This window comes from Osmerus eperlanus, chromosome 10 (genome assembly GCF_963692335.1).
Source record: "Osmerus eperlanus chromosome 10, fOsmEpe2.1, whole genome shotgun sequence".
Taxonomy (NCBI): Eukaryota; Metazoa; Chordata; class Actinopteri; order Osmeriformes; family Osmeridae; genus Osmerus; species Osmerus eperlanus.
The window spans coordinates 10,067,079-10,081,695 of NC_085027.1; the positions used below are offsets into that span (position 1 = coordinate 10,067,079).

The window sequence follows — 14,617 nt, forward strand, 5'->3', positions numbered from 1 at the left end:
TTTTGAAGTATCTCAATTTTTTTTATAATATTGAAAACAACATTTTAAGCAGACTATTATTAGACAAATAATTAGACAAATTAATTTAGAAAATGTAATGATATTCAGAAGAAAAAAAAAACAATCCTTTTATTTACTTTTTGTAACGTCTTTCATTTAAAGTCGATTCACAAATCAATTTCTTTGCAACATAAGTGCGTCTCAAGTTTTGGGTCTCAGACTCAAGTTTCCCTCTCTAGTGGCTAGTGATGACAATCAAATGACTTGATTTATACACCTAGATTACCTTTATTCATGTTAACATTCAAGAATGAAGGTGACTTCAGTCAAATGTACAAACTTGCTTTGCAATTTTTATTAAGTTATTACAATTTATGGTTGGCCCTGGGATTTCCATGGCAGCTGATGTCCATGCCATTGATTGACTCACATAGTTCACTCTCCTGATGCTCAGAAGTATGAAACACTGTCTGAATTCAGGTTTAAAACAAGCACCACTTTGCTTTTGAAATTGAATGTGCATATAGAGAAAGGTATTGTTGGTTTTTAAAATGTACTTACCCTGACTCTGAGTACAACTTAGCCCACTTGTCATAGGCCAGGGCCAAAGCCACTCAATTACAGTCAGGGGGTCAAGTAGCAATTGATAACGCATTGGCCAATTAGAAAATTACACTGCTCTTTTTCAGTCTGTAAGGGTCTGTAATTTAATAGCCCATGCTGTAAGAAGCCGTCTTACAAGCTTGCTTGGAGAGTAATAGTACTGTTACACATAATGCTTTAATGGTTCACTCCAACAATTCAGCAACACAGGAAATATGAACAACAGCCAAAGACCCAAATAGGCCCAAAATTGCTCACATTCTTATCTTCGCTTTGTGTAAAATTGCTCCCTGTGAAAGTAGTCGAAATAGGGGCCCTTTGTGTTGCATTTCTTCCTGTAGTCACAGTTCACTTAATATCATATGTTTATTCAAATGCATTCATATTTATTCATAGTTATTCATAGGAATCCTTACACATGCATTTCCTGTCTGCGATTTTCCCATCATTGTTTTACTTTACCTGATTGTCCTTTTATTTTGTGATCGTTACACTAAATTAATTGGAAAATGCTTATTTCAATGACAAAACTACAAAAACAAACAAACATACAGCCTGTATTAGGAACATTCAGATTATTGTCACATTGATGTTAGTTTTATGTAATGGGAATAGCGATGTGATTCGTAGGAGATTTCACCATCACCAATCCGATAGTTCTATGCCATAAAATAGAAACAATGTAATCAGTCACGGGTAACACAACCCTGGTATCATTGGTTGTCCCAGATGTCAGTGAAAAAAGTTTCTGATGTTAAACAAATGGGGCGGTTGTTGATGCCAAATCTGATTAGAGGGAGCAGAGCGATGTAGAGTAGGCTGAGGATAAATTAAATTGTGATATTACTACTTTTATGTTGTGCATAACTTCTTAATTTATAATCACCTCACATCCAATGAACATTTTTCTGTTATTTTACACAGTTTCATGGGAAACCATGCTCAACCAACTCAGTCTCCAATCTAGTCGAAGTCATGACATTATAGTCAACTGCCAATTTTTACTTCAATGCCCAATTTAAAATTATGATCGAAGGGAAACAAGAAGGAGGATGGGGTGGTGGTGTACAACCTGTCACTCACTATTGTGTAGCACTCAACTGGGTGATGCTTGGCTGACCATAACAGGTGTAGAAGCCAACTCAGAAAACCTTACAGAGAAGGGATGAGAGATGACAGAAATCCTATTTGTTGTAACCATATGCCACTTAAAAGACAGAAGGGAAAAGTCTGGGAGACAAGGTTGTCATTTAGACACGGCTCCCATCCACAGCTCAATCGTTACACTGGTAACCATTTTGTTACATCGCTATGACCTCACCGTCACCTATTTATTAGGACCCATCCATCTGCAGAGGGAAGAGAGGTCAGGTGTCTTGATTGACAGTCCCCACATCCAACCAGACATTGAAAATGCCCACGGTAATATAGTACATTGGTCTCAATGGTAGCCTTGTACCTTCAGAGCCCTTATTCAGAGAATACAAATTGACAATAGATCCACTTACACCTAACAATGCAATACACTATGATTGTGTTATACTCCTCATATACAGGCTATGTTGGAGGGGATTGTGAAAGCAATAAAGACAGACAGTATCCCATTAACAAAACACACTCATCCCAAGGCATTGTGGGTGGCTGAGGAGTCAGAATAAAAAATAAAAATACATGTCCACATGACAGTAATTTAACTTGACTTATTTTGTTAACTTGATTAGATTTTAGTGATTAGATTTTGAGAACTTTGTAGTAATAAAATAAAAAAGTTCTGAACGGAACAAAGAGTTAATTACAGTGACAGGAAAGCAGGTATTGATGTGTAGGCTTGATGTGTTACTGTAACAGTGCTTTTATAGTTTGAATACACATATTTTTACTTAGTTTTACAGAGAACTTTCTATGTATTTAGTAATATCAAATACCTTACTGTGTTCCCTATGAAAACATAACCCCAGCATGTTAAATAGAAAAATCCTTTATGGTCTATTAGAGTGCAACAGATTGTGAGCCTGAAGCCTCTGGTAGTATTACTGTAATCAATGCCAGGCCGATGCCCAGAACTGGAGTGGGGTTAGTGTAGATGGAGATGGCACATACACAGCTGTATGACTGGCACAAAGGGTTACTGCTGGCTCTGTGTATGTATGTATGTATGTATGTATGTATGTATGTATGTATGTATGTATGTATGTGTGTATGTATGTGTGTGTGTGTGTGTGTGTGTGTGTGTGTGTGTGTGTGTGTGTGTGTGTGTGTATGTGCATACGTGTGTGCACTTGTATGTGTCTGTATGTGCGTGCATGCATGTGTGTGCAAGTAGGTGTGTATGTGTGCTTGTGACATGAGACAGCTGGTGGAAATCCAAACCAATAGTGGAGGAGAAGCAGTGTGGTAAACCAAGGCTACAAGAATAATAATATTGTAAGAGCCGGATCTTACCTGAAATAAGCCTTAGGATAGAATTACCATTCCTATATCGTGACCTTCATCAGTTGGGGAGTTGGGATGTGGCAGCAGGGTAATGGGTGTAAAGATGAAACTGATTGACTAACTTAAAACTCTTTCTTGGAAGTAAAAGGTAATGATGCAGTTTAATGATGTCCTTTTGTGTTTTTAAAACCTGCACATCCTAATGTGGTAAAAATAACTCCCTTCCAAAGTACTGTTCACAAGTGTCAAGGTACAAAGGTGTCCATTTTTTTGGTCAGACTAGCATTCACACTTGAAATTAAGCTGATATATATATATATATATATATATATATATATATATATATCAGCTTATATCGCTCTGGATAAGAGCGTCTGCTAAATGACTAAATGTAAATGTAAATGATATACCTATCTGAATCCAGTCCAGTATAAATTACACAAGCCTCCACAAATGGAAAAGTAGAACATGAAAAACACACACTTTAGGCATTGGCACTGTATCTCTCTGATGAGTGAGAGTGCTCTGTTTTGAAAAATCACTATTGGTCTTCCCATCAAGCAGTTCCTGCATGTCAACTAGACTTGCTAATTTACCTTTTTCAACAGTTCTTTCTACTTTCTTCTTTTAAATTTCTAATCAATGTGCTCAATAAGAGCAGATTGATTTGTAACTGAATAATTACGAATATGTGTATGTGTGTGTGTGTTGGTAGACGTTGTGGGTGGGGAGCATGATCCCATGCAATTCATTGTAACACAGACCCAGGGAGGCACTGAGTCCTCAGTGTTGATGACATTCATAGCAGTGATAGAGAACAGAGCCTATTGGCTGGGAGCCCAGAAGACAGCGCCAATTCAGAAACACTCATAGGATTACACACCAAGACACAGACTGCAAAGGAAATACAGAATGGATAGCTGCTTCCAATTGAGGCTGCATGGGTATTACATAATGCCAGATAAAAGACAGCACAAAGTACAATGCTACGGTGTCAAAGAGAATACACTAAACAAGGATGGGGGAGATATCAAACATAGAGGCTTGGTATTTTCAAAGAGAGACATGGCTATACAAACACTGCCGGACTTGGCCTCAGACCTTGGGGAACAATAAAATCCCAATTCATGCATAATGGAGCATGTGGTCAATACATTAGAGGACAACTTGTCATGGGAGTTAAAGATGGATACAATTTGCAATGCCATGAGTTTTATTATTAATCTCTTGAAAAATGCTCTGATGCACAAAAATTACATATTAATGTTGAAAAGGCAGCACTTCTTGGGGTTGTTTTCAACTTGACTTGTTTATTTCACAGGGAAAGCATTTAAAGCAGATTTTCAACCCATATTTTCACAAAAATAACTTGGATGGGAGTCATGGTCAGTATTTCTTATTTAAACCACACACCCAGCAAAATGTGTTGAAGGAGGACTACTAACCATCTAAAATGGCAATTTCTCGAATTTCTAGAATGTCAACTTTCCTTGTAAAATAACACAAAATGCTTCCAATCCTATTTTTCTATATTATATGAAAAGATGTATTTATTATAAAAAATTAACAGTATGGTGATGGAATTGTGATTAGCAATAAACATACCTGATCTTGGTAGATAAAGAAGAGCATGATGGATAGTATCTCCAGGAAGAAGATGAGGACAAGAAGGATGAAAAACTGTGGGGAAAGGGAGACAGAGAGAACAAAGTATTTATGGGTGCAATTTATCAGGAGCAAGGGAGGAGAGCTCCTCTATGGTGACAACACCTGTCTGTGAAGAATGAAGTCTAACACAGCAGCATAGAACAGCTGGAGAAGCCCACGGTGTCAGGAAGAGAGTGTTGCTGTAAGACGAGAGATCCTAGACCCTTACAAACCCCTCAATTTTGGTGTTTATGATTGACAGCCCAGAGAGAGCATGGATGTATAACAATCCTTCCAAGTTAGGCTGGTTGGAGTGGAACAACAGAATATCTACTTTTGGGCTCCATCACAGCTCCCGACAACACACACATACACACACCCATCCTGACGACCCATGTGAGCAATTGAGACAGTTAGCTGACTAATCCATCAAGCGCTCTGCGAAAACTACATCTCACCCCTCACACAAGGGAGCACCTGTCCTCTTCACTGTCATTGAACATCAGAAGCAAAAGGAGCGAGTGAGAGAAAGTGAAATGTGAAGGGAGATAGAGGGAAGCGTAGCTCTAGAGGCCTTACGGCAATAAGAGCAATAAACAGAAAGAGAAGGAGAGTGACAAAGAAGAGGGAAGGTGGTCAGTGTTGGTTGCTGCATTACCACCAAATCCTTCTCATTTTGTGAGAGAGCTCTCCAGAAATGTGATTTGTGAATTGTAAGTGATACAGGCGTCAGGATGCGGTGGTACAGTCTATTTACCCTCAAGGCCTCTCAGCAGCCACACCGCTTGAAGGATTGACAAGGCATTAGTCATCAACAATAGGAAGGTGTGAAACATCTCATTGTAAGCCACATAGTCCTTAAATCATCTGTCCTCAATTCAAAGATCTGTCCCCACTGTTTCTTGATATAAGTTTTTAGTTATGCTTTGCAGTTATGGAATCATGTTGAAAAACATGTAAAGTAAAAATGAAATACTGTGGAGGGGGATAGACACAAGAAACAATTATGGCCAAACCTATATTTAATTTACACACTTTCCTTCCAGATTTTATGTTGAACTTTTGGGTTGTTGTGTGTGTGCACCCTGTTGTGACCTTTTACTAATCCTTTCCCAAAAGGCAAACTTACTCATGTCAAGTCAGCTCATTATCATGTCAATGACACCTGAAATCATAGGACTTGTCTCTTAACTATTGAAGCACAACCTATAGGGCCAGGGGCAAAAAAAAAAAACGTAATAAAAGACGCAAATTGCCTCTTGGGAAGTAAACATTTAATGTGGGTCAACTTAGTAGACTTAAGCACTTCCTGTTTTGCCTCAGGCAATAAATATATCTCAAGAGATTTCAGCTGTACAATCATGGTCATTGCAAAATTAATGGAAATCCTAGACAATGGCATTCAGACATAATTTTTATAATATGGTGAACCAGAAAAATTAAAAAGAAGGAAATTAAAAACTAACTATACTGTAAGGGATATGTGTTGCTCCATTGAAATGAGAGAGACAATCATATGTCAATTATAAAAACAATAATTGGATGGCAATTATGCTGACTGCCAGAGGATACTGCCTTCAACATTTGTGTCTTAATCTAACTTAATTATACAAATTTGTCAACAGGAATTTGTCTGTGAATTCTTGAAGGAGAACCACATCAAAATCAGTTTGAAAAAAATTGTGAGAGCTTACGAGGACTCAACTGATCAACATTCATCGTAGTCAAACTGAAATGTTCACATGTTAAATCTCCAATGCTATGCCAATGTCAATGCCATGTACTCATAGAGTTTGTGACACATTTCTGCGCATGACACATTGTTATGACTGGCACTGAAAAGATATGAGAACCCACGCAAACACTGTTGAGTAATTAGATGTGTTGTTCAAACAATATACTGTATACTTATTTGTTTTAGTGTGTGGGAGCACATCAGTGTGCACACGCATCAGCATTTGTGTCAGTTTACTTTTATGTTTGTGTGGGTGTGTGTGTGTGTGAAAACTGTTTAACCACCCACCCATCCACCCACCCTACACACACAAACACACAAACAAACTACTGTGTATGTTATGATTCATTGTGCACACTTTGCTGATATTACAATTTAGCTGAGATCAATCCCTTGGTAGGAGAGTGTGCCATGGGATGAGGCATAATCAAAGCCCTGGTGCCTAAATTGATTTCCCCCACATTCAGTCCCTGCTTAGGATTTCTACTTTTAGCTGTGCCTCTTTGTCCATAGATACACACCAACACTGTTGATGACATGCAGAGCTGACAGTTCAGCGCAGTTGGACATTGCCTCACAAATCAATGGCATTTGGGCTCCATCAGGTTGGGACAGCTTGCTAACACATGAGGGAGCACTGCCAGGAGTAATAACTCAACAGGTATTTAGTTCTTGCTGTGTCGTCAGAATTTATTTTTCTTTCAGATGGCCTATTTCTCTTATGTCACTCTTACATGTTATAATTGCATGTCCACTTTTCTGAAAAGATTGTTTGTGTGTAAGCAGTTTGGTTTTGGTTTTCCAATATATTAAGGTAAAGCCTCAGTGCACTTAACCCCTCCCCCCAGTCAGGGGCGTAGCCAGGACATTATTTCTGGGGGGGGCCAGCTCTGGCCAGTCTTTTATTTGGGGTGGCACTTGATAGTCTAAAACTACTATTTTAAAACTCACACTGCATCACTCAGAGCAGCAGTTTTCTAACGGTATCCAGTCGTTATCTGCTAGTTTCCATTGAAGCGCTGTCAGAATGCAGGTACGTTGGTTTGTGTCTTGCGCTGTTGATAGGGGCGTGGCCCAACATGTTGCGAATATGGGGCTTGTAGCATAAGTGACAAATGCCAATATAAGACGACTTTATAAAAAAAATACTAATGTATTTATTTCAGCTTTATACCGTTTCTGTCCAGGAAGGTTTAAAAAAAACGGCCGGCAGGGTGGCCATTCTCTGACCAATGGTGGCCATTGCCCCCCCTGGCCACCACGTGGCTACGCCCCTGCCCCCAGTTATCACAACCTCGCCTAATACCCAGAGTAAGTATTGACTGTCATGTTATATAGGTGTGAAATGCGCATTGTAATTTGGAATAAATCCAATGGAGATTGGATTTCTGGACCCTAATTAAATGTACTGGTGTGGATAGAAAAGCTAGAAATATTTCTGATGAAGGTGAAGGGTAATGGATTCATAAACATTTTGAACCACAGTCTTCTTTATGGATCTTCAATATAAAAAATACAATCAACAGAATATTTACTCAGCTTCTGTTGACAAACCATAAACAACATCCAGTTCTCTGTTTGATGAGTCTACCTGGTAGTTGTTGTTGTTAAAATAACATTCTTAAGACAATGCTTTCATGATCCTATGTTGAATTAAAGGGAATAAGCTACCATATATGAAAGAATGTCCATCCTTCAGTTAATGACTAATTCCAAATGACCAATGAAAGCATATGACAACACTAAAACATGAAGATATGATGGAAAGTAACAGATGCATTATTTAGAGTCCTGGATAAACCACGCGTCATATGTAGACATACTACAAACGACATACTAAGTCTTTACACTAAACTGATGTTTGAACATCTCTTAATTCTTTTTGAAACAAAGGTTTTTGAAATCTTCATCTTCACACACAATGATCTCCCATCAATCTTTATACTGTATGTGCCCGCCTTTATAGAGGGGTTGGCTTATTATATTGGCACAGCAGTCTGTGCCTTTGAGGGCCCCAAGGGAAATGTCATGACAGCTGCTAATGACGGGCACATGGTCTTGCAATTTCTTTTTATGACTGTCCTGCTGAATAATTGCAACCCCTGCTGTGCTGTTTCATAAAAATGGTTTGGATTTGATTCGATTCTTTGCAGGATTATTGTGGAGCTTCTCTAAAGAACACTTTTAAGTATCAGGTTTGCCAACTGTGTGGTGTTCTGTATTCCAAGACATTTATTTAAGTTGTTGATGTGTTGTTGTTTGGTCATGGTTGGCTGTGGCATGAGATGTGAGTGAGTCTCAAACTTATTTAAGAATCAGGACAGTGAGCGTGTTTGCTGTTTTCATGTGGAGATCTGATTAAAGGATAAAGATCTTGTTTTTCAAACGTTATTTTCAGCCTACGGGATAAAAAGTCAAGAAATTGGAGGTCACGCTCCAATTTGCATTAACATTCCTTGTTATGTTGATGATGATGCAAGTGTTATCATGGCAGATACTTACACTCAACAACAGAGGACGGCTTTCTTTGACAGCTCCGATGCAGCCAAGGCACCCAATCACCATAATAATCGTCCCCACTGCAATCAGGAGATTGGCTGCTGACAGGGAGGGGAGGGATGATGAGAGTGTGGCAAAGTTCCCCTGGGTCACCGACAGCCACACCCCCACTCCTAGTATTCCACAACCCCCCAACTAAGGCAGAAAAAGAGACAGGGAGAGAGGTAAAGAGGGAAAAAGAGAGGAAGAGAAAAGAAAAAAGACAGATAATTAAACAAACTAACCCTAACACAAAATATAGTTTATATCTCAAATATACCAAATTGTAAACCCATCACTAATCTCTAACACACTCAAACACACTCAAACACACTCAAACACACACACACTCCCCAGGCGCTGCCTAGAAATGCACATCTGCTCCACATACACATAACAAGTACTTTGAGATTTTCATATGTAAATATGTGATTATTGTTTCCCCCTTCTCTCTCGTCTATTCCCAAATGTAACACAATGCTAGATCCCTCTTAATGAACTCTTGAGCTAAAAGTAGGGCATGTAAGGAAATAAACCATGCCTTAATGGAGGTATTGTGTTCCCCAAATGATTAAATAGGGTTTGTGTTGTGACCATGTTCTGAGAAGCTGGACAGTCATTGTCTCCCATTGTAACCCCTATTCCCTCTTTAGAGTACTCAGCAGGGGAATGGTGTTCTGAGAGGAAGAGTGGGGGAGAGAGAGAGAGATGAGGAGAGATGATGAGACTGTGAGATAAAATGAGAGTGAGAGATGTATGAAAGTTGGAAGAGAGATGACAGCGTAGCGCACTCTTTTGTACATATATTGTGTTCTTTTTCCAACAGTTTGATGCTATAGGACAGGAGTTGGGCTATGCTCATGAAAACCCACTTCCAAAACTATCAGGAATTTGTCTATTCTTCAACTGTTCAAATCCTAACATCTTAATAACAGAAAGTGCCAGAGAATGCCAAGGCTTTGACTATAGCCTATACTTCTACTGTCATTGCTGCTCCTGCAGACCTCTCTCCAATGACCCCTCTTTCACAACAATGTTCACAACGGTCTGATATGGACTATGGCAATCAGTAGGCCGCTGACTGAAAGTTATTGGTTGACCTAGAAACAAGTTTGATTGACAAGTGCCTTTAATCACACTTTAGTCTGGACTCTCAACCGACAACTCTGCTACAGTGTGGACAATTGGGAAGGAGGGTAGGTAATAATGCACTGTGTATAAATATTGTGGATGCCAACAAATAAATGTCCATATTTGTTTCCAATGATCTTGACTAATCAGTGTAAGTGCTGACTAACCCGATATTTTTCAGAGGGTATGTGTTGAAAAGAAACACTCCAATGTATGTGATCTCTGACAACAGGAGTAGAGTAACAATAATAATAATAATAATATGTCTTTTTAGGCCACAGAACACTTATGCTGGTAAATTGATTATTGTTAAATTGCTCAAATGTCATGTTCTAATGTACTGTTACTCTACATGTACCATACAGTATGTGCATGTGTGATTGATTATTTGTTTGACATTATATGTGGGAAAAACAAGTGTACCTAAGAACGTCGCTTGAAACATATGTATGTTGTCCCCATGGTCTAAGCCTCAACTGAGAGCAACAAAGTAAGGTAGAGAGAGATGAGGAGATCAGACAACTCTGACAGCTCCAATGAGATGAAGGAAGAGAGAAAAGAGTCTCTGGAGAGTTTTTCGAAGAGCTGCCTTGTCGTACCTCCTTGAAAGACACTAGCCTACACTTTACTTCACTTTACATGGTTCACTGAGCAACATGCACTCTCTATTCATCTTATTAGTTTCCAAACAAGACCCAGGCTCCCAGACTTGTGTCGAGACGGTATCTTAAAATCAATATATTTTACAGCGTTCATTCTTAAAGATCATGATGAGTTGTACACCCCCTAACACTGCCAACCAATGGCTTGGACTATCATGTCAGCCAGAGGCTTTGAGAAGAAGATAAAGGGATTATGCACAGATGGCAACTCAAAACAGCTCTTGAACAACAATGAAAGTAATATGGTTTGCCTATTCAGAGTAGAGATGAAATTACCGAAACCCTTAATTCGTTGTAACTGATCATTTTTTCCTGTATAATTGGGTGTGCTCAAGCCTTCGGCGAGAGCACAACCTTTGTTCTCTCACATATATATTATTGGGTGTGCTCAAGCCTTCGGCGAGAGCACAACCTTTGTTCTCTCACATATATATTTCTTGTGAGAATGCTGTTAAGCATTCTCACTATTGTTTTCCTGTTTCTCTTTATTATTATATCAACTTCTTAGTTCTTCCGCCGACAGTTCAGCTTTCAGCTTCTCCCACATTGTAGGCTATTTTAGCTCTTAGCTTTGTTAAGATGATGCAGTTCAGCTTCCACACTGCCTCTTTTGTGTGACTCACACATTTTTGAAATTCATTTCAGCTTGCGGGTATTTTCTCATTTCTCACTTTTATACTTTTTAAAATATTAAGGTTTTTGTGCAAATTATTCTCCCTTTAAAAGTAATGGTAAATCCTTTCAAATCATTGTTGGAATGCTGCTCCAGCCCCTTTCAAAAATACCTTTCGGTTGCTTTGAAGCTTCAGCTTATAACTTTCTAATAAATTTTCACTATTTTCAGCTTTTTTAGCATGGTCAGCTATCCCCATTCAGGTTTTCAGCATTCTCACTGCTGTTTCGCAGGAACAGCCTTTTGTAGTTATTGTTTATTTTTGCCCCCCTAAATCTTTGTCAATATTTGGCCTACATAGACAACCTAGGTGTCAAAAGTTTCGTCTTGGTAGCGATTGAGTTGCTTGTATTTTTATTTACGTTCCGTTGCATGGTTTAGGCTGAAGTTAAGTTTTTGTGGCGAAAAGTGGCGAAAAATTTACAATATAAGCTGATATTATTAAGGAAGTACATCTACTTTCGGAAACAGTAGTCTACTATTTCACTGAAGTATTAGCATCATGACATTAGCCCGTGTTGCCCGGGCAACACATACTACAGTGGTCTATGATGTAGCGTTATCTGTTTTCAATCGTTAAAATAAACATTCCTCACATATACATTTTCGTTGTAGGATTTATTCTGTCATTAGTAAACGATTTGTTGGTGAAATTACCATTACCTGTGGTTTTAAACCAGTGTAGCTCACTGCAACGCTGTAGCTTACGCGAGACACACTACCAAAACATCTACACTACACAGCGACAGAACATGTTCGGCACTCCCCTTACTTAAATCAAAAGTCTATCTAACTACTAACCTGAACTTCATTGCCACAGCCTAAACGTTGTCAATCTGTTCATGAAAATAATTAATTTCAGACTAAACCATACAACGGAACGTTAAATCCAATTCAACCAACGCAATCGCTACCAAGACGAACACAGCAGTAGTCTACTAGTACTGTACCGTAGTAGTACAATTTACCGGGGCAGCTTCTCCACACAGGGCTATATCGCATTTTGCGTTGTTACTGACAATGGTCGCTACCAGTGAGCTTTTTATGAATGAGCGATTTCCCACTAAATAAATGTCAAGCTTATTTACGTTTTGGGGGGCATATTTTCAGTTAGCAGATGGTACTGTTTGAATCGCGATTCCATCTTCTACTGCCGGGTAACGTCGTAGAATAATCTTCAAAGGGGGTTCTTTATTAATGAATGAATGCAATGAGTAGGCTACATGCCTGAAAATATAATGAGAAGGGAAAAACTTAAAATGACGTTTAAATCATAGAGATTAGGTCAATTTTTACACCGGTCTGCCAAATGTATTCGTTTTGATTCAACGATGAGGCTGCCTCTTGCAGGGGAAATGAGAAGACATCTATTTCATTCTACACTTCACTCGTATTTTCAGTTGTAAATGAGCAGCATTTTTGTCTGTTTTTTTTTAATCTATTTAATCTTTATATAATAACTATGCAATAATAACTATGCATTTTCATATAAAATATACAGAAATCAGTTGTAAAAATGTCATTCAAAAACGGACCCCTGTGCAACCGACGCAAGCAAGCACAACCTACAATTTCCCCAGAAATTGTACCCTCTCTAGTTTCTAAATGTTTTCCCATCCACAAGCAACTGCACTGGGTTAACATTGTTTTTAGAACCTAATTAAAAGTCCCATTAGGAAAGACAGATTAATTCTGATAATTAGCATAAACACAGCAACATCACACTTTTTATAGCTTGCCTGCACATAATGTAATTCCTGTGCATTAAGGTGTGGGATTGACCACACATAATAAGGCGTTGTTTTTCTTTCTTTCTGCATTGAATAAAATAAATAATATACATAAACAAAGTTTTATTAATTCCATGTTTCTTTTAACAAGCACTCATATGTTGCAGTTGGCACTCAGCTTGAGTATGTTTCCCATGTTGCTTTAGTCATCCCACTAGATAGACATACAGACATACATACAAAAAAAGTCAGGGTTACCAAAAAAAGCTATTTACAAAGGTAGACGGTTAAGGTTAAACTTGTAACATTAAAAACCAATAGTTAAACAAAATTGTTTTTACTATGCCTAACTTCGGAACTTTGTTTCAAAAACCATACTTTGTACATCCTGGTAAAGCATTTTGTTTTGTGTTCCATTACACACAGTGCATGTCCTACAATAAGAAATCAATGAGTAAACCTCTAAGTACACAACACCTTGGACTGTTTCAGTCTACTTTTAATCTACAGAATATTGCACAAGGACTTTTCCTTAATTCTTAAAATTTATGACAAGGCTTACAAGGCTATGATTCACAGCAGTATTGTATGACCCTAATGAGCCACAACAAATAGAACTATATCTTTCCAAAGAAAATGTCCTTTCCCAACAATCTGTAATTTGGTACACATCTATCAGACAGTGCTTTGAAATGAATTCAAGGAGAACAGCCCATTTTGGGTTTTCAGCACTATCTCTTTTCTCTGTGACCAGTTTTACCATCTACTTTTCATTGTCTGTTCCACGTTAACTGCTTTTGACCACCAGTCACTGCCAGAAGCAAAATACATTAACATTGCAGAAGTTGTTTTTTCCCCCATCAAAAGTAATATGTAAATCTATTTTTGTGCCGTTAGCCAAGGCCGTAGCCATGGAATCAACATTTGGGGGGACGAAATCTGCTGGGGAGTCTGAGGGCCCCCCCTGAGAACTTTTTACGTTTTGTTATGAATACGATTAAATTTTTAAATGTAAATTGCGAGGTTGCCTGTCATAGCGTAGAACATTTATATTTGATTTATATTTTTATATCAATATATTGGGTGGGACATTTTGACCAGATTTTAATATTGGGGGGGATGTATCCCCCCCCCCAACCCCAATATACATTATGATTACAGCCCTGCCATTAGCAGTGAATGAGCCAATACAATTGGTTATACTTTCATGCATTCTTCATGGAATAAAAGCAAGCTATAAGGTACATTATGTATACTTTTCTAAAACATCTATATTTTAAAACATCTATACTTACATTTACATATTTAGCAGACGCTCTTGTCCAGAGTGACTTACAGTAAGTACAGGGACATTCCCCCGAGGCAAGTAGGGTGAAGTGCCTTGCCCAAGGACACAACGTCATTTGGTTGGCATAGCCGGGAATCGAACTAGCAACCTTCTGATTACTAGCCCGATTCCCTAACC

General features: G+C 38.5%; 1 protein-coding gene across 3 annotated transcripts in view; it reads right to left on the minus strand.

The window, feature by feature from the left end:
- The window catches only part of tspan4a (tetraspanin 4a), a 44,168-nt gene that overhangs the window by 4,428 nt on the left and 25,123 nt on the right, over positions 1-14,617 (minus strand). For all 3 annotated transcript variants that reach the window (XM_062471144.1, XM_062471146.1, XM_062471143.1), the window contains 2 exons: positions 8,921-9,112; positions 4,642-4,716 (listed from right to left, as the gene is read on the minus strand). In XM_062471144.1, the coding sequence (XP_062327128.1) occupies positions 4,642-4,716; positions 8,921-9,112 (267 nt within the window). The remainder of the gene's footprint in view (positions 1-4,641; positions 4,717-8,920; positions 9,113-14,617) is intronic.